General features: G+C 43.6%; 1 protein-coding gene across 3 annotated transcripts in view; it reads left to right on the forward strand.

Annotated features, from left to right (window-relative positions):
• The window catches only part of tnc (tenascin C), a 58,126-nt gene that overhangs the window by 609 nt on the left and 35,984 nt on the right, over positions 1-21,533 (forward strand). For 2 of the 3 annotated variants that reach the window (XM_024265326.2, XM_024265325.2), the window contains exons 2-6: positions 6,572-7,113; positions 8,158-9,378; positions 13,112-13,375; positions 13,459-13,574; positions 13,799-13,952. In XM_024265326.2, coding sequence (XP_024121094.1) covers positions 6,633-7,113; positions 8,158-9,378; positions 13,112-13,375; positions 13,459-13,574; positions 13,799-13,952 — 2,236 coding nt within the window. In that variant the 5' untranslated portion in view covers positions 6,572-6,632. Of the gene's footprint in view, positions 1-6,571; positions 7,114-8,154; positions 9,379-13,111; positions 13,376-13,458; positions 13,575-13,798; positions 13,953-21,533 lie in introns of all 3 variants that reach the window. The other variant, XM_024265324.2, reaches the window with a different exon arrangement.

Raw genomic sequence — 21,533 nt, forward strand, 5'->3', positions numbered from 1 at the left:
TGTGTGTTATAGTGCATGTGTGTTGATGTATGTTATAGTGCATGTGTGTGTTGTATGTTATAGTGCATGTGTGTTGTTGTGTGTGTGTTATAGTGCATGTGTGTGTTGTGTGTTATAGTGCATGTGTGTTGTTGTTGTATGTTATAGTGCATCTGTGTATTGTTTCTGTATCTGTGTCAGCGGTCTAACCCTCGTCTACCCCCCACCCTCCATGGTTTTGGTTGTTGCACCCCTCATCACCACCTTCAAGGGGGCTCCTTGAGAGAGACAGACGGTCCGGTGTCAGACCTGCTCCGGCTCCACCTGGCGTGGTGTCCCACCGTCACTGGCGTGAAGCCCCCCACCATGAATAGGAGATGGTTTTGTTTGGGCAGCTGTCACCCCCCTGTGTGAGCCGCAGACCTCTGACCCCACTTAGCTGATGGTGACCCTAAAGGACCGCCGGTGTACGGACCGGCGCTGTCCAGATCCAGGAAAGATGTCTGAGCAGATCTGGTGACTCTGATTGTTTCGGTGAAAGTTTGAAGCCGACTGCGATGGAAAAGTTGGATTTAAAAAATGTGGATGTTGGACAGAATTTTTATCAGCACTATGATGTGTTGAGACTTCTCATGATGCCACCTCTGCCATGCTTTTGCATTTGAATGCATCACTTCCACTGAAGGAAACAGAATTGAACAATTTTAGTTTCCGTGTTTGGACTTTCTGTCAGGAACACGCAGAGGTCAAAGGTGAAAGGAACATCATTTCAATACAACTTTATTATACCATCACTGCTTAACAGACAAAATCCATTTTTTTCTGCTGAAAAAGCTGTGAAGTTCAGATGCTGCTCTCACACAGGCAGACAAACAACCCCCCCGCTTTCTGAAATAAATATGTAGCATTCCAGGAAGGCTTTAAATGAGCCCCCCTGCTGATCTGAGTGAGGGGGGGGTCAGTGTTTTCTGCTCGGCTCCTCAGCCTCTTCTCAAGCACGAGCCATGATGCTGGTGGATGAAACAGGGTCCAAGGACATGGGGGTGACTTTCATCTGGGGAGGGTTAGGCTGGCGTGACTGCTTGCAGAGAATGAAGCTGTAGAATCCAGCAGGAGGACATCGATGCCGTTTGGTGGGAAGCTGTCGAACCCTGAAAACAGTTTCACTCAACGTCATTCTCTGCCGTCATTTCTATGAAACATTTTCCGGAGCGCTGCAGATTTAGGTCACAGGGAGTTTGTCAGGAACCTGCAGTCTTTTATCAAATGGATTTTTCATGATTTTCGATCCACAGACAAAAATAATCTGACAGTCACGCTCGCCTGCTGATGTGTGACACAAAAACCAAAGTGTGAAAGATGATGTAAGGACACCCATAAGTACGCATCTGCCGTCACGTGACAGCAGAGCGCCTCTTTGACCTACAGTCTGATGAAGACACAGGAAGTCTCGTCTAAACGCTCATCTCAGACTTTGAACACAGAAGACTAACTCCTGCCGCGGTGTGGAGCAGTCTCAGATTGCTGGCAGGTGCCTGAGCGAGGTTTGTTTCAGGGTAAGTTTAGACGCTCCCTGATGTTGACATCAATACCACGGCAGCGCCATGACTCAGAAGGCTGCCAGGCAGTTGTCTCATTTTCAGATGACCTGCATTTCAGAATGAAAGCTGAGCAGAACAAGAGGCTTGTGTCTGGAAAAAAAACAGCTGGTGGATGAGTTGTAGAAGCTGCTGCCCCCCACTACACCGGGGGCTTCCCTCAATAAACAAAGAGCCTCCGGAGGTCATGCTGAAAAACAGTCTGGACCAACAGTAAAACAGGAAAGGTGCAATGACAGAGCAGAGCCACCAATCACATCCACACTGCAGAGGCGTTGGCCTCTGGTTGACCTGCTGTCGTCTCTTCTATCCACATTTGTTTCTCTGTATCTTTGTGTTGAAGATGGAAATTGGTTTTGGTTGAAGAAATGGGATTTCCAGGGCAGCATCAATCATGTGCGCTTGACTGTGGCTTTTACTGTCAGGAGATGGAGCTCCTGGTGTTGGTGGAGCTCATTCCCCCAGTACTCTGATAAGAGTTTCTGCTGTAGTTCCACCTTATCAGCCCCAAACACTGCACTCCTCCCATTCCCCACTAGCTATGCTATCAGATCCATTGGGGTCACAGAGGAGAACCTCACTTTCATCTTTCATTGGTTACAGGCTGCACGTTCCATTTTATCCTCTTTATCTCTGCAGTCTTTCTCTTCAACTTCTTCCTTGGTTGAGAAAAATGTTACAATTAGAAACTGTACTATCAGTTTTACACAGACTCTGAAGTTCTGTTTTGTGTTTTTGGCTAAATCCCTTAGGGGGGGCGCTACAGTAAATCATCGCCCTCCATCTCTCCTCTCCATCCTTTAACCAACATCTTCACAGTTCCTCATCTCCATGTTTTCAAACTTCTGCATCTGATGATCTGATCCTCTGATGGATTCAGTCCTGATCCATCTTGGTCCCTCCCAAAAATAGCTCAGCATCTTCATCTGTGCTGCCTCAAGCTCCGCCTCCTGTCTCTGCATCAGAGTCTCTAAATGTGGCCAACAACATCCGTCCTTTTCTGTCATTTGCAGATGTTTGTCCTGAAACTATTCTTTAATTTGCTGCCGAACCATCCATCCATTTATCCATCCATCCATTTATCCATCCATCAATCATCCATTTATCCATCCATCCATTTATCCATCCATCCATCATCCATCCATCATTCATCCATCCATTTATCCATCTATCATCCATCCATTCATCCATCATCCATCCATCCATCCATCCATCATCCATCCATTTATCCATTCAATTCAGTTTTATTTATAGCCCAATATCACAAATCAATGGCCTCATTGGGCTTGAAGCAGAAAGTCAGTCATATAATATAAACAATAGCTAACAACTAAACAGACTAAATTAACTCTTTTTTTTCCCAACCCTCCCTCCCGGTAAGGAAAAACTCCTAAAAAAAACCTGGTTTAGGATAAAACGAAGAAACCTTAGGGATTCCCACATGAGGGAGAGATCCTATCCCAGAACGGACAGGAGATACCAGAACAGTTAGAGAGAAATGAGCTTCTACAACTATAAAACTCTACATTTTAAATAGTGCAAAAGATAGGCATGATCCAGATGAGCTGGGTTGGATCCTGATGAGCTGGGCTTGATGCAGGTGGGGCTTCATACAGGTTGGTTGGGGGGGGGATCCAAGTGGGTGGGGCTTCATCCAGATGGGCTGGGTTTCATCAGGAGCACCAACAAGTCTTTCAAAAACTGCAATCTCTCCCGCTCTCCTTGGAGGGGAGTGGGAAAGAAGGATCAACATATGAATCATACTGCACTATCAAAGACATACAGAACTAATAAAAATAAAGAATAGAGGAGAGAAGAAGTAGATGAAAAAAGAACACAGAGCCCCAGTGCACCATACTTTCCCCAGCTTCTAACATCGACCTGCCTTCTATGTTATTAAGTAGAGAATATACATATTTTTAGTAAATCAAGCACATATTGGAGAAATACGTAATTATAATAATTATTTCCCCAAACTTCAAACAGTATGGGAGCATTATGTTAAGTATCCTATGATTACTAGCTATCCTGGCAGAACGCCTGTCCAAAGAGGAATGTTTTAAGGCTAGTTTTGAAGGTAGAAACTGTGCTGGCCTCTCTGACATGAGCTGGGAGCTTATTCCATAGAACAGGGGCTTGATGGCTGAAGGTTCTACCTCCAACTGTACTTTTAGAAATTCTAGGAACTACAAGCAGTCCTGCATTTTGTGAACAAAGTGTTCTGACTGGTTGGTAAGGAACTATGAGATCTCTAATATAGGATGGGGCCACACCATTCAGAGCCTTATAGGTTAACAGGAGGATTTTGAACTTGATCCTGGATTCAACTGGTAGCCAGTGGAGAGAAGCTAACACAGGAGTGATGTGTTCTCTTCTGCTAGTTCCTGCTAACAATCTTGCTGCTGCATTCTGGACAAGCTGAAAACTTTTTAAAGAACTTTTAGGGCATGCTATTAGTAAAGAGTTACAGTAATCCAGTCTAGACGTAACAAATGCATGGATGAGTTTTTCAGCGTCACTTTTAGATAACATATTCCTGATCCTAGCTATATTGCGTAGGTGAAAAAATGCAGTTTTACAAGCTTCCATCCATCCATTTATCCATCTATCTTTCTGGAAACTCCTAAACTCTTCAGAAACCTTCTGACAGTGATGAAGTATTGATGGAGACACAGGAACCCCCCCTGTATAGATTGTGTTTACTGGTAACTGTGGGCTAATGGCATCAAGCAGAAGTCTGAGCTGGCAAAACTCCTTCTTCAGTCTCATATAGCAGGAGATCACAATCAAATTAGTAAAGAAACACCCATTACCTATTTAAAAAGTAATTCATTACTCATTACTGTATTTGTTACCACTCAAACGAGATCCTCTGTCTTTCAGTTCACTTTAATTGTAAAAAACAACCTTCTGCAGAGTATGAACTTGCTTCAAGACATAACCTGACTTCATCAGAACTTAAACGAGTGGAGAAGAACACAAAAATAATTCAGTTTTATTTTAATATTCAGTATCACATGACAGTTGTCTCTATATAAACGCAGAAAGTTGGTCATAAAATAGCAACAATAGCTGGTTGCAGATTACCACACATGTTCTATAAACCATGATATCTACACTGCTAAAGGTCACATGTGGAAAAATAAACTTCTACGTCTAAATTCATGTCTATGAAATCTGAAACTGAGCCGCTCTTGAAAACACAGAGAACTATGAAACGCCTCCATGTTCATTTCAGCTGACTTCAGGTCTTCTATCACCTCTCTCTCTCTCTACGTCTGTCTGTTGTACACAGTTCTGCCCTGCTGCCAGCCTACAGACGCCCCCCCCGCAGGCCGTATTATATTCACTCTTTCTGTTTCAGGGAAAGTTTTAGTTCAGTTTCTGTAAATGACGCTGCTGTTTATGTGATTCACAGCATAAACCAGTTTAGCATCCCAACAACGACATAGCAGAAACTCAAACAAAACTGCAGCTCTCCCTGCTGCTTGGTAGAAACTCTCAACACTCAATCTCAGCAAGTCATTAGGATCAGCAGGAGAAAACTCCCGTGTGCCAGCAGGTTTATTATTTCCTCCTCACATTCATCTGCAAAGCAGCCGGCAGGCACGGTAGCTGGTTAGGAGGAAAAAACCGCAGAGAAAACCTGAGTGAAGGAACAACAAAGCTGCAGTCACACTGCATCAAGCCCATGTCCTCAGTGCCAGAAACCAGCTGCCTTTGAGGGGTCCCAGGGCCGCCGGGGGAAGTCCAGGCGGAGGGATCAGCTCCATGTTTCTGGGGTGAAACATTGAGATCTATCAGCTGAAAAGCAGGAGACGGCAGCTGACAGGAAACCAGCTCAAACCACGACCAGGAGTCTGGGGCTCTCCTCGCTTTATTTATTTTCCAGCCACGTACAGTTTTGCAGGAGCCTCAGATTGGAGGACAAAGGCCACTTTGGTCTCTCTGCATCGGCTTCTTGTTCAGAGGTTCTGTGGAGAGCAGCCAGCGACCAGAAAGCCAACTAAACTAAAACCTTTGCAGCAACACGAGGCAATTTTCTGCCTATTTTCTTCATCTAATCCTGAGTTTGTGATGTTTGGGCAAAGACAGTCAGGGAACGTGAGTGCACGTGTGTGTGCATGTGTCTGCCTTGATGATGGGCTGCAGAATAGATAGATAGAAATACTTAATTCATCCCAAGCTGGGAAACTTGGCTGTTGAAGCATTAGACATTTACAGAAGATATATAGCTATAAAGAAAGATGAGAAAGGAGAGGTCTCTCCCCATGCTGGTTAGCACAGTAAATCCCTGTCAGCATATTCTCAAGGAGAGAACACGTCATTATTTCACTGATCTTAGCCACACAAGGGTGGCCGAAGCTGAACTGCCTCTCCTGTGTGAATGGTTTCATTTAGCTGACTGTGGAAAGTTTGTTTTACCCAAAAACCTCTAAAGACAAATGCACCACAAAGATGAGGAGGTACTGAAAGTAGAAGCAGCGGCTGAGGGAATGCTGACCAGCTGCTTTCAGCTCCTGGTTGGTTTTACAGGAAGCCAACAGATGGTTTAGGCTCACACTAACATTAATATGTCAGCCTGGGTTGTACTCTGGAACCTTCCAGGTGTTGCTGGGACCAAATGTATGTCTTGACAGGCTGCCTGAAGCAGGGTCCTCCAGCAGATCCTCAGGTGACATGCAGACTCCTGCAGTAATTGTGGCTTTAGCCAGCAGAGGGAAACGTGCCTCACTGTCATGATGGGGTGGACTCTCCGCTCAGAGAAAGGGGCTGAAACTGGTGAGAAGCAGGAGTGCTGTTCACTGAGCGAAGGTCAGTGTCTCTGAGGTGGACATGTGTAAGGAAGACTGCACGTGCACAATAGCAAGTACAAGACAGAGCGGAGAGCATTACATCTTGTGCACAAATGGCTGTTTATTCCATGAAACAGACTGTAAATGTTCAGAAGTGATTGTCTCCTTTGCTGAGATTTTGTCTTTCTCTTTTTTCAGGATCGGTTGACTATTCCACTCGGTTGTGACCTTCTCTGAGGCTGCAGTGCTACACGTGCCCATGGAGATGAGAGGATTCCTCTTGCGCTGCTTTACTGCAGCCTTACTAAGTCAAATATCTACTTGTGGCTTGATCAAGAAGGTGATTCGCCACCAAAGGGAGGCCCTAATGCCCAAGAACACCCAGGAAAATCTCACGCTTCCCCATCCTGACCAGCCAGTAGTGTTCAACCATGTCTACAACATCAATGTCCCATCTGCTCCACTCTGCTCCGTGGACCTGGACTCGCCTGGAGGATCCAGTCCGAAGACTGCTGGCATGGAGGTGCAGAACAGTGATCAAATGGAGCACACGCTGGATGGCGACAACCAGATTGTCTTCACCCACCGCATCAGCATCCCCAAACAAGCTTGTGGCTGCAACAACCAGCTACCAGACATGAAGGAGATCCTGAGCCGGCTAGAAATGTTGGAGTCCGAGCTGTCCAGCCTGAGGGAGCAGTGCAGCAGCGGAGCGGGCTGCTGTGGAGCTCAAGTTACAGGTAATGGAGCTGAGCTCAGTTCATGACAGTGAGCTTCGGTAACTTCTAAAGGAAGCAGCAGTTTCAGCTGCATCTACCTGTACTCAGAATTTGTTCACTTTTTTTACACCCATTTATGTATCTGATCCTCTATTAAAGTATCGATTATTAATCAATAGGTGAGAAACTAAAAGGAGCGTGTCTTATCTAGATATATCTTTGATTAGGTGACTTGATCCTGTGTTTTGAGCCAACCCCCCCAGCCCCCCCAACACATTGAACTGCTCAAGGCCTGTGACCAGAGGAGCTGCAAGTTGTGTCTTGAACCTTGCGTACTAGAGTTCTTACCTGTCCAGTTTTTGATCGTATGTGTTTTTTGAACAACAAATATTATGCTTAGGGGGAAAAAAAATCATCAATAAGAAACTGATAGCAATTGGCATCAAATATTTTATGCAAAAAATAAATAGTATTTTATTGAATCTGAAAAGTGTAGTAATACCCACCTCTAGTTCTGTCTCATTGATGGAAAGAGTTCAGATTTTAAGCTATTGACGCTAATACCGTCCTACTGCCCCATAAGTGTCGTAGAACTGTTCACTATAACCTGTCACCCGCAGCACACCCAAAGATAAACATAAACATTTTCTCTCTATGGTTCACTGAGCGTCTAGGACCTTGATGTTTCCTGAAGCTCACCTGTGTTTTCTTCTGTCTTTGCTGCAGTTTTTATTTGTCCATGTGCTAACCAAGCAAACACAACAAAAAGTTGAGGAAAACCCCCTTCTCCCAAACTAGAAAACAATACTACCAGCAAATACAGTAAAGTAGAGTTTCCTTCTTATTTAGTAAAGAGTTACAGTTGAAGACCGATTCTGTTTACTCTTGTAGAAAACTGCCCAGCACTTAAGAATACCCAAAATCTTACTTGAAAGTAAACTCAGTATTTCAGTCTACTGATTCTCTCAGATTACTTTGATGACAGCCTGTTTCCTGGAGGCTGATGTCATAAATCTTTGCATTTAGAAGGTTATTTATCAACTCTCCTGTTCTGACTTCCAGCAGGTGAGCTGTCTACAAAGCCATACTGTAACGGGCGTGGAAATTGGAGCACGGATAGCTGCAGCTGCACCTGTGAACCTGGATGGAAGGGCCCCAACTGCACAGAGCCAGAGTGCCCCAACGACTGCCAGGATCAGGGTCGCTGTGTCGATGGCCAGTGTGAGTGCTTCGAGGGTTTCACCGGTGACGACTGCAGCATCGAGATGTGCCTGATGGACTGTGGTGACTATGGCCACTGCGTGGAGGGGTCCTGTCTTTGCGAGGAGGGCTTCATTGGTGAAGACTGCTCCCAGACTAACTGCCTCCACAACTGCCTTGGCCGTGGGCGCTGCGTGGAGGACGAATGCATCTGTGACCATCCGTGGACAGGATTCGATTGCTCTGAGCTCATCTGTCCCAACGACTGCTATGACCGAGGGCAATGCATCAATGGGACTTGCTACTGTGAAGAGGGCTACACTGGAGAGGACTGCGGACAGCTCACCTGTCCTGCTAACTGCAACGATCGTGGTACCTGTGTGGATGGCCAATGTGTTTGTCAGACGGGCTACAGCGGGGAGGACTGCTCAAAGCTCACCTGCCCTAAGAACTGCCACGAGAGAGGCCACTGCTTCAATGGAAAATGTATCTGTGATCCTGGGTTTGAGGGGGGGGACTGCTCCATCCTCTCCTGTCCTGACAATTGCAGCAACAATGGCCAGTGTATTAATGGGGAATGCATATGTGACATTGGATACCAGGGTGAAGACTGCAGCGAGCTGTCCTGCCCCAACAACTGCCAAGAAAGAGGACGGTGCATCAACGGGGAGTGCATATGTGAAAAAGGCTACGCAGGGGAGGACTGCAGCACCAAGACCTGTCCCAGAGACTGCATGGGCAGGGGAGACTGTGTGGATGGGAAGTGTGTGTGTCTTGTGGGCTTCACAGGCAAAGACTGCAGTGAGCTCACCTGTCCCAACAACTGCCAGGACCAAGGTCAGTGTGTAAATGGACAGTGTGTTTGCCAGCAGGGTTTCACTGGTGAGGACTGCAGTGAGAAGACGTGCCCCAGCAACTGTCTGGACAGAGGCTACTGCGTCGATGGCAGCTGTGTCTGCTACGAGGGCTTCACCGGGCCGGACTGTTCTGTGCTGACCTGCCCAGGAGACTGCCAGAACCAGGGGAGCTGTGACAATGGAGTTTGTGTTTGTCATGAGGGCTTCATTGGAGAGGACTGTTCCGATGGTAAGCTAGCCCATGTGCCTCCAATGCCAAGCTTTAAACCTTTGTGTAGTGCTGCTGTTTTCATGATTTTCCTTTGTTGCTTGCTTCCATTAACAGAGATGAGAGTGAAGAACACAAACATTCACAGAATTTCTATCAAGACATGATTTTAAATCATTCGCTTTCAAAAATGTGAAACTTTCTTCGTCTTCATTGAAATCAGGTTCATTTTCACTTCAGGATTCGTTTCAGGCAAAGAATGTTAGTGAATGGTTTCCAACCACTTTGCTTGACAACAGCAACATTTGAAGGAAGAATCACGAGTACGTGTGACACACATCACACATGTTCTGGTTTGACACTAAAAAACACTCTAACATTGTAGATGTGAACTTGTTTGGTGCATGTTTCTAACTGTGGACTGGAGTATTAATTTTCTAGAAAGGCACAATGCTGATTCTCTCCTTCATGATGCTGAAGTGTTTACATGCAGCACACTGACATCTCAGTAGGACTTCACACGGACCCAAACATTCTTTTGAAGGGTTTATACCAAGGGTCACCAAGCTTTTCAAACTGAGGGCTACTTCATGGGTACTGAGTCATATGAAGGGCTACTGTTTTGAAATAACAAATTTTACTTAGTTATACATTATTAATAATGAATAATGATACTACTCTATGTAAAGACAGTTTTCTCACCATAATAATCAACAATGACAACAAGCTAGGAAACAGATATCAATATTCAGCACTGTTTTGTATCATGTTTATCAATTATGTAAAGTTAAAGAAAAAGCAATTTACAGATTTTTAAACGACTCTTGTCCCATTTTGAACTCATGACCAAATCTGCAACATTTTTTAACAAAATTAGTGATTTTTGAACTGGAGAGTCTGAAGTCTAAAGTTCATGTATCATGAGACATTTAGATTTTTAAATCTATGTAAAAGCAAATGTAATAGAAAAAGATAGAAAGAGAATAAAAGTGAATTTTTGATGCAGCTCACAAGCGAATTGTGCTTTTTAGAAGAGATCTGCGGCACCTTGTGGGGACCTTGGGGGCACCAGGTTGGTGACCCCTGGTTTATACCATGTAGTTCTTTAACCTTTCAGAGTAAACTATATCCATAAATAGGATATGTTACCTTTGGCACACAAAAGAACAAATTATTTTTGAAATATTGTCATTTCATGCTCTTCTCCCACCTGGAAGTAAGGCGCCTCAATCTCTGAGGCTCCGCCTTTCACTGCTTGTTGGCGTCACCCTTCAGCCGGTCTCGGCAGCAAGTCTGCGTTCTACCAACAAAAACAAACATCTGATCTTTTGCAAAGATGTATGTGCATGCCGTGCATATAAAATTAAAGTGTTTTGTTGTTGCTAGCTCTGCGGAGAGAGAAAGAAAAAAAACAGACTTTGCGATGTCACAATGCTTTTCTTCTTGGGTTAAGAGGGGCTGATGTTCAGAACGCAGCTTTCTAGAGGATTAGAAACGGCTGTTCAAGTGATGCGTGCGCGCTCCCCACATGCATCCTTTTTGTTAGAAATGAGGAAATTACAGAGTGTAGTTTGAGTGAACATCCTTCGTGCGTTTACAGACCATGTACACTATGTATGTGCAGCATGCGTGCAGTCAGTAAGCAGCCAGTACTCACACCTTACTGACCACTAGAGTCTGGCATAAGAACGCCGTACGACCGCATTACCCGTACGTCAGAAGTGTGTAACCTCACGATACACTTACCACACGAATGACATGGTATGTTCCATTTTCATGAGGTGGTCGTATGAACCTCAAGGGAACTGCGAGGTATGCAGATTTACACATAAGGCCCAAAGAGTGCATGGGCTCCTTCCCTCTTTACCTTAGATTTAAAAAGTGCAGTCTGTGAGTATTCCTTTTACATTTTTATTTTATTTATTATTCATTAGCATTAGTGAATTCCTGTTAGAGATAGGAGACAAAATCCAGCTGTAACAAAACCTCCACTGTGCTAAATGGTCCCCATTATCTTGGTTGTAGCTGCTGCTTCTCTGCTCTTTGCGGCTCCACTTGGTCACGGAGCGGCTGTTGACGGAGAGAAAAGCCACTGGAGAACTGAGGCGACTGTACTAGCTGGAATAACAAGAACCAAGATGCAGAAACAATCAGGCTCCTGAATGCACCAAGCAGCAGTTTAACAAAAAACTAAAAATGCCACAAAATGGTATCAAGAAAACAAAACACCTCAGTCACAACTAAGAAACCCCATTAATATATTATTTTCTGTGGTTAAGAGGGGTAAGTTATGTATTTTAAGCTTTCAAAAATAAGCATTAGCTCTTTTTACATAAAAGTTGGGATATTCACTCATGATAAATCACATGACCTAAAGTCAGAGAGGCCAGACTGAGATGGTTTGGACATGTTCAGAGGAGAGACAGTGAATATATTGGTAGAAGGATGCTGAGTCTAGAGCTGCAGGAAAGAGGTCTAGAGGAAGACCAAAGAGGAGGTTTATGGATGCAGTGAATGAAGACATGAAGGTGGCTGGTGTTAGAGTGGAGGATGCTGAAGACAGGCTTAGATGGAGGAAACTGATTCGCTGTGGCGACCCCTGAAGGGAAAAGCCGAAAGGAAAAGAAGAAGATAAATCACATGACCCAGGCATCTATTGGTACATTAGTTGGTAATTACAGGTTGTAATTTACCAAATACACTAGATCCATTCTTCTTAAAAAAAGAAAAAATCTTGTGTAATTGCCTTGTTAAGCATTTCTCAACATACAGGGGTGCTCCCCAAAGACTGAAAACGTGCAGCTATTAGTCTGGTCTTCATAGGAGACCATTTGGGATTAAATTTCCTGCAGACCCATATCCACCCAGTCTGTCCACAATATTTATAAAGCTAATCAAGAAGCAGGTTCTACACGTCATCTATAAGCTCACAACATCTTCAGATCTGTGCAGGTGGCAGGTGAGACAGAGATAGCCGCAGCTCAGCCTCCGCTCAGGTTTGAATTAAACAATCTGTGACATAATAAAAACCCTGAGCTCTGTACTCATTACAAAGCAGCTTTAACAGGCCTTGTTTAATGTCTGCTTGGTTCTGAGCATTCAGTAAAAAAAAGGTTGAGACCACAACCAGAACCTTCTCCATGGAAGGTTCTGAGATTTTGTATTTGTTGAAGTTCATGTGTCTGGCTGGACAGCTTCCCTCCACACTAATGAATACTGCTTTAACAAAGGTCCAATGTAGAAATTATTTTCCTCGTCACATGTACACACTGCTAAGCTACTTTAGGTTAAATTGATGGTCTTTCTTTTTTTTATTATAGCAAAAATGATTTATAGATCTATTTCTAAAACCCTCAAGGGTAATCATACCTGAATCTGGTTTTCCTCTGGGGTCGCTTTGTATCTCCACCACTGCCATCCACACTCTAGTGAACTGGCACTGTTTCCATTGTCCTTGAAAAATCTTTTGATATTCGTTCATTTACAAACTTTGGAAAAAGACATTCATCTGTGCATTACATGCTTAATACTCAACTCTGTAGCCTTTGTCCCAGCAGTTTAATTATTCTTGTAATGCCAAAAGCCTGTACCCCGTTTGCTCACTGTAAGAAAAGCGTCACATGACCCATGAATCTAGAACAGAGAAATATTTGATCACTCTCTTGATAAAAGGCCTGAGTTCCCTGAGTCTCATCCTGTTGAGGTTGACACCTGCAGTACGGAAGTAATTTTTTGATGGTTTCTCTGTCCACAGTCTCTCCACCCAAGGACTTGACAGTGGTGGAGGTCACTCCAGAAACAGTTGATCTCTCCTGGGAGAACGATATGCATGTTACAGAGTACCTCATCACCTATATACCCACGGCTCCTGGAGGTCTTGAGCTGGACATGCGGGTGGCTGGGGACCAGAAGGAGGCCACTATTCGGGAGTTGGAGCCTGGTGTGGAGTACCTGATCAGTGTCTATGCTGTACTCAGCAACAAGAGGAGTGTCCCTGTCAGTGCTAGGGTGGCTACACGTAAGTTTATGCACTCAGCAGCAGCTACTAATTGCTTCCACTCCACAGGAAGGCTCAATCCTCTCACACTGTTCCTCTGACAGATCTTCCTGAGCCTGAGGGTCTGAAGTTCAAGTCAGTGAGGGAAACATCTGTGGAGGTGCAGTGGGACCCTCTGGATATTCCTTTTGATGGCTGGAATCTCATCTTCAGGAATACAGTGAGTTCTGTGGAGAAAAACAGACAAATTGGTGGTCATCATTGCACTGATTCTACTTGACCAGATAGGTAGACCACCAGGTAGACCACATCCTGTACATCCCCCTCTTCTCGCATATGCGAAAACCTGAAACATGTGATGAGAATATTCTTATATCAACATTAGAAAAAGTCAAAGTAATGGATGGGCATTTCTCAGTTTAAAGGGTCCCTTTGACTTGGCAGAAAGAAGAGGATGGTGAGATTCTGAACTCTCTTGGTCGCCCGGAGACCGTCTTTGAGCAGTCCGGCCTGGGTCCAGGACAGGAATACGAGGTCAAACTAGAGGTGGTGAAGAACAGCAAGCGTGGACCTCCAGCCTCCAAAAGCGTTGTCACAAGTAAGAACACAAACCTGGAACACAAGGAAAAGTTCTGACCTGAAAACATCCCCCTAGATTCTAGGTGTTCCTTTTCTCATGTAAAAATGTAGTGATGACTGAAGCTTTCGCTGCATGGACTGCAGGCAGAGAGCAATGGCATAGTGGTGGAGTGTCTGGCTTAAGAAATGGAGGTGGTGGCTTCTAAAGTTTGTTTGGGTCATAGCATAGACTATACAAATGGACGGGTAGGAAGAAGGGAAGAATTCAGATTGGGTCAAACTCTGAGAAAGTTCTGTAATTAATTAGTTTTACCAAAAAACAAAACTAACTACCCTGTGGAATCTCAGAAAGGAAAATAAAAGGTTTGTAACAAATGAAAAGATATAGAGTTATTGTAAAATATTTACCATTCTTGAAATGTTTTGTTTCAGAACACCAAATTCACTCAGGATTTTACCAGCAGGACAGGGGATTTTTCATTTCCATAAGCTTGAAGGTGCTTAATTTTAATTGGAGCTTGCAAAAGTCAGAGTCTCAGCCACTCCAACTTGTTTGCATATATTGTTGGATTTGCATGGCAGCAGCCTAATTTGTAAGGTCCCTGCCTTTCCCCTCCCCCTCTGTCGCTAGTCTGTTTGGCTGGGGGCAGCCAGCCTCAAAGGAACCACTAACCCCCTCCCTGGAGAATGGTATTGTGAGTAACAGTGATGCCCTGGAAGCCTCCTTGAGAGACAAATGTGTGCCGAGCTGAGAGTGGGATTGTGCACTTTATCACTGGTGAACACAGGGTTGACTTTCCCAAACTTGGATTTGTGTGACTAATCGATCCGAGGCGGTCGATGATGCCTTTCATGCTGGCACCATCCAAACACAGAAGGAAGAAGCTCATGAATGGAGAAGGCTGCTGAAACATCTGCGCAGATGAAAGGGGGATATTGGGGCACAATTTCAGTTTTTTGGCTCACATCAATTGATCAGAACGAAGCCAACACAAACATCAGGAACACGATTCAGCTTCATCAGGACAGAACAACTTTAGACTTTAAATCAAAATGGCCAAGCATCTTCTTAAACTGTGTTGATGAATGAAGGCAGGGTTTAGCTTATAACCAAACTGCAATTGGAGCTAAAATGTCCTTGAAGGAAGGTGAGAATCTCACAAAGAAAGGCATCAATGGGGACTTTATAAAAAAGGCTAGAACCTCCTCAAAAGGCAGCAGGGAGGTCATGATAACTGCAGGAGACCTGAACACTATAAGCAAAAACAAATTCTGCTAGAAAAAAGCAGTTTCCTTTCTACGACACCACATTTCACCATTTCATAGACAGACAAGTTTCCAGGTGGTTAATATCTTACAAGGTTTGTGGTTTGTCCTCCCTCAAATTAAATCAATCAATATAATGTCCTCTATTTCATCTCTAGGTGATACGAAGGAACTTGTTTAGAATGGTCTCAATCTTGTACATCACCTGAGCACAATTTACTTAGGGAGAAGGGGAGAATTGGGGCTTATTGTGAGGCCTTACGAAACATCCTCTTCTTTCATATCATTCATTCTGAAGGAGCTAATTATGTGCATCAGTCTTGCAATAGTTTTCACAAGTGAACTCCAAGATGAATTGGACTCAAAACATCTTACATCTAGAGGAGCTTCAACTGCACTTTTAGCCCAGGAGGTTAGGGCTGGAGGATACTGACCATTTGGGTATCGATCCGATACTGGCCAATACCGATGTATTTTGTAAATCTGGTGGATCCGACAATAACATCAAAATCTCAATTGTTTTTAATCACCATGACTGTTTTTTTTATTAAGTTTAACTTTTTTAGTGATTTCAGTCTGTTCCTCACGTTATCAGAGAACTCACCACATACACCATGTTTAAAAAGCACTTAAGACACTGGTTTCGATCACAACACACATGTCTACATTTAATTCTATTAATTGTCTGCCCCTCCCTGTCCATTCTATGCCACCTTTGTGTCCTTTATAATAGTTTTAATGTTTCCCACTCTGTGCATTTTATTATTGTTATATGTATCTTATATGTATTCAACACAGATTATGTATTTCTATATTTTTCACTTGTGTATTTAACTAATGTTTTGAGGTTTTTAGGTTGACAATTTTTAACACTTGTCCAGGTGCTACAGATGAAAAATAGATTTTGGGCGAATTCTGGCACATTGCAGCAATGCTTTTGATGTGCACTGTCCCTTTGAAATAAACAAATGAATTAAATTAGTTACTTGATAATCATAAAAACAGAATTAGGACAATATTTTCAATTAAATGGAAAAAATTTATTAAAATAAAAGCGTAATAAAATTGAATAAAAAGGGAAGAAGTGAATTCAAAACCATCAACAAAGCAAAAGAAACAAGTAACTATGATCCAAAAATAAATTAGAATGTTTAACAAGAAAAAGAAAACTTCTTAGCTTTTAAATAGAACAATAAAAACATGCGAAAAGTAACTTGTCAAAAACAACTCAGCATTTAAATCGAGTGGACATAGGGTGAACAATGCATGCAAGCACGGTGAGAGCTGCTGCTGAGATCTCACAGGACTGGACAGAGTGGTGAGGCTGCGACTCAGAAGGGTCCTTTTTGCTGATACAGAAAAGTTTCAAACAAAACTAGAGATATCGCTATCTGCGAGCCGATATTGATCTGATACCAACTTCAGATCGATACTATAGAATTACTGAAGATCACAGTTGGGCCAATGTCTTGATCCGACTCTGGATCAATCAGATGAAAATGTGTGTGGCTGCTGTCTTTCTGTTCAGTCTGGTCCTTTTAGCCACACACTGGATATCAGGCTGCGGGTATTGACCTTGATGCAACATCTGCTGGGTTTGGATTTGTTGGAACATAGTTCCACTGCTCTGGTGAGGATGAACTCCGGATCACATAGAATCTTCTTGATTCATTACATATGTAACCAAGGACAACCTTACTGTCTGTAAAAACCTTCACAGAGTTGAACTGAGTCTCCATACACTCTGCCAGCAACTCTATTTCCACTGTCAGCACTGATGCAAAGAGTTCAAGTCTTGGACTGGTGACTTTTGGTTGTTTAGCTAGTTTGACCTTTCCAAACACAAATCCAAGATCACTCTTACCCTGAACATTGGCCACTTTAACATAGGCCATTACTGCAATTGCCACTCTGGAGGCTTTTGAGCAAGTGCTGAGAAATGTGTGCGTGTACATGCACGAGTTCTTTAAGAGTAGTCCACATGCACCATTTGTCTGGTTTTCCTTCAGAGTGGGTCATCCCAATGGGTTTACTCCATGGCAAGTCCTCTCAGTAAGGCTCTGCCACAGATGACAACTGCAGCAGCAAACCGTGGTGGGACATAAAACTGCTCACTGGGGATAACACCCCCCTCTGAGTGTAAGGTTTTTCATCTGCTAACACTTGGAAGCTGAACACATCTCTGGTGATGTCGCAGATTATCCAAAACTCCGTTGCATGGGCTGGAAGTCAGTACCAAGGTCAAGGTCCTTCCGGCAAGTTGCCAAATCTGCTTTTGGAAATCCATTCAAAACAATGTCCCCGTTGGAGGCAGTCTTGTGTAACGTTAAGTTAGAAGCAGCGAGACTGTCTCAAGCTGCTTTTAGAATGCTGATGGCTTCTTTCTCAAATGGGAAAGAGATCAGACTGTCGTCGACATAGAAGTGGTGCTCCACATATGCTGAGTACTGATGTCATCGCTTTGACTTTGAGATTCTCTCCTGAGCTTGTATATCACTTCAGCTGGGGAGATATACTTCCAAAGACATGGACGTTTAATGTGGTACACCACTATTGGTTTCTCAATGTCATTGTTTTGGTGCCATAAGAACCATTAGAAATTTATGTGATTCTCACGAATCAGGAAACAATAAAAATCTGTTTGATATCAGCAGTGACTGTCCTTCTAAAATCGCACTAGGACAGCTAACAGAGCGTTGAGGTTTGGGCTGGTGAGAAGAAAGTCATTCACAGACACTCCTTGGTGTTGTGCTCTGAAATCAAAAATCAAAAATTTGCATGGGTGATAAAGGCCAAAGAAGATGAGACACCAGCATTCCTCTTGCTTCTCCAGAGCCAGCACCAACTCAGCATGTTTGTTGTTGAATATGTTCTTTATGAATTACTCAAAATGTTTCCTCAATTCTGGTCATTTCCTTAGTAGGTGATCAACTGAACAGATTTGTTGGTATACTTGATGATTGTTCGGGAGTCTTGGCCTTGTGGAACGGATGGGCAAAAGACCCACCCAGCTATTAGTGTCCTGGAATACTTCCTTCTCCATTAGTTGTAAGAAGGTCTGCTCTTAGATCGAGTAGGATGGTCTTTCATCCCTACTGGTACACTAAAACACTTTCTCTCCTGTGCTGTCTGTCTTTGCGATCTCTTTTGCTTGACCATTAAGGTGCATTCACACCGAGAGGTGGCCAGTTGCGATGTTGTGTTAATGGTACAGACACGAATTGAGGCGATCTGAAGTCCCGCGGCGCGACCTGAGCAAAGACTGCAGCGTGAAGGACTGGCAGCAGTGTAATTTGAGTGACTAGGCACGAATTGGCAAATTGCAGACAAAATTAAAAAATCTGAAGTTTGACAGGCCGCATCGCATCCCAATCAGGATCTCAGCTATGTGCATGAGATGTTATCAGTGACTCAAGCATCGGGTAGAATACTAATTAATGAAAGTGTTCATATCATGAACTTCCATCTAATTCCTTAACTTGCTGGGGCCGTGGAGTTACCAGGGCAGGTGAAGAACAGATGCACCCCGGGCAGATAACTAGCTTATCACAGCGACTGTCTGGATGGTAACCCAGCCTCCTTTAGTCCAGTGGAGCTCGCTGGATACGAGACAGACAGTTGCTGCCTGCTCAGACCTCCTGAACTTTCTGACATTTTTCTTATTTTTATACAATACCCCTCCAGAGATGAACTCCAAGTTTCTTAGTGTAGCAATGGCTACTAGCAAAGCTTCTATGGTGGGCAAGGCTAAGAAGAGACTCCACTTGTACGCCTCTTGAAAAAACTGTTGCAGGCTTTTCATAACTCCATAATAGAGAACATCCTGATGTTCTGGTGCTCAGCCCGGGGCAGGAAAGCTCTGCAGAAAATCTGAAGGACTGCAGAAATGGTCGTTGGCTACCTGCTCCCCCAGCTGGAGGAAATAGGCAAGTCAAGGCAAGGCAAGTTTATTTGTATATCACATTTCATGTCCAGAGACAATTCAAAGTGCTTTACATGAAACATTAAAAGAAACAATCAAAAGAAATAGTAAAAGTGTGATCATTAAAATAAAATTAAAAGAAAGTAAAAAGATTTGAATTTAAAACAAGCATAGATAAAAAGTGCGGACGTAAACTTTTGAATACATATTAATCAAATGCAGCTGAGAACAGGTGAGTCTTTAACCTGGATTTAAATACACTGAGTGTTTCAGCTGATCTAATGCAATTATGTTTTTCCAGAAGTAAACAGTTCAGTGTGCTGTGGGGGAAATGCATTCTGGATTAAATTAATTTGAGTTGTCTGTATAGACTACATCTCTACAGCGGGTCAGTGGGGTTGGGGGGTTGGGGGGAAGCAGCCAGGATTGTTCCGTGTGCTGTTGATGATTCTCTGAAGTGCATGAATGCAGATAAGCTAGAGGCCAAAGATGCTGCAAACTGCCCACTTCACATCCAAACTGTACTGGATATGAGGAAAGAGCCGCAGATAAGCACATTCCACTCACAGGAAACAGATTCGATCTTTTTGTTTTCTTGCTGTTCCCATGAGAAGAACGATGGGTGTTAAGATGTGCAAACCCCCTAGAATTCTTGAGAAGAAAATTTTGAGGAATTCTAGAGTCCATTAGAAAATAGATCTGTTCCTTCAGTGTGAACACCAGCCTAAGAGGTTTTATGTAATTAATTGCAGAGGTAACTTCTACATAGAGAACCATTGCATATCATTGTCAAGACCCATGGCACAGGCTTTGGCTTGTGTCAGGTTTCTCCTTGTCTTCCTCCACACAGTCAGGCGCATCATCTTCTCCCGTCTTTATTGCTGACCCTGCAACAAGGTTTTCCCTTCTGTGGTCTTGTGTTTTTTCAGTATCAGACAGAAAGATTGCAGCTTTTCCGGCTCAGTCTACAACAACAGGAATATTCCTAGAATATTTGTGACTCCCTAATGACCCATGGGGGTTGTTGGAATTGCATCTTTACTGGACCTGTTGGTTGTATAGAACTAATGACAAATTTCTGTTACTCGTGGCAGATCTATAGGACTTGTGTCTCAAGCGCTTTGCTTCAAGGATAAGATACTATTATTATTGTTATTTATATTGTTATATTATTTTTTAAAACCTTTTTTAATGTCTGGACTTTTTATTTATTCATGCTGATGTTTGTCTGAGAGAGAGCTTAGCACAGCTTTGATGTAGTGGAATGACTGTGACCCACATAAACACAAAAGGCCTCTTTAATAGTGTTGTCGTGGAAGAAAGATATAACTGAGATCTGTCTTTGCTTCTTCTTGACTGATTCACAGTGGCCCCAGGGGATGTAAATATCCCACTCTTGTGCGCCTATTTATAGTACGCTACACATATAGAAGCCAAGGTGGGCGGGTGGGGGGCGGCTGCTGGTGTGCCGATACCTGTGCTGCATTTCTGCTCTGTCCTGCAGACCCACATAATAATAACAGATTGGACTTTTCTGCAGTTTTCCAGACGCTCAGCACTTAAGATGTGTCTCCATGATTCTGTCCCACTCTATGATGGTAAGCTACTGATGCAGCCACAGCCTCTGGGGCAGGCTGACAAAGTCATGGCTGCCAGAACGCACCTATGGCTCCTCTGACCATCACAGGGAGATTCATACGCATTCAAACACCAGTGGAGCCACACTGGAGGCAGGAGTAGGGATGTCTTCTCTAAGAACAGAACAATTATTGACTGTGGGGATCGGGGTTCGAACCGCCAACCCTTTGATCATTGGCCAACTTGCTCAACCATCTGAGCAACTGCCACCCTGTCATATTAACCGCTCTCTGATAATTAAACACTTAAAACTCGGTGTGGTGGTCTGGTCTCTTGGGTGCTGGTCTCCTGGGCCCAGCGGTCTCCTCTCCACACTGGGAGTGGGATCCCCAAGATTTAAAGTGTTAGTAATGGCCTGGGACGAAGCTAAAATAAGTATCCAGATATATTCCATATGTTCTAATGTACCAAAAATAACAAATAATTACCGTTGACAAACGCAGGTTTTTGTAAAATTTGACAAATTAAACGACAAATCACACTCGCATTTCGCCCTGCTTCAGAAACGGCTCGATTTGGGTCACGTGACGCGTTGACGTCATGTGGGTGAGACAGCGCCAGCAGCAGAATGCAGGCGGGCCCAGGGTGTCTGCAGATACATGTATGTGTGTGCGCTGCGGCAAAGTGGGATTCTATAAACATCGGTGTTATGGTCCGACGGAGTATTAGGGCCACCAAAAAAAAATTAAAAATTAAAATTATGATTTTTAAAGTCGTAAATTTACGAGATTTACAATCGAAATGAGCCTATTGTGAATGAACACTGTGAGCAGA

This window comes from Oryzias melastigma, linkage group LG13 (genome assembly GCF_002922805.2).
Source record: "Oryzias melastigma strain HK-1 linkage group LG13, ASM292280v2, whole genome shotgun sequence".
NCBI lineage: Eukaryota > Metazoa > Chordata > Actinopteri > Beloniformes > Adrianichthyidae > Oryzias > Oryzias melastigma.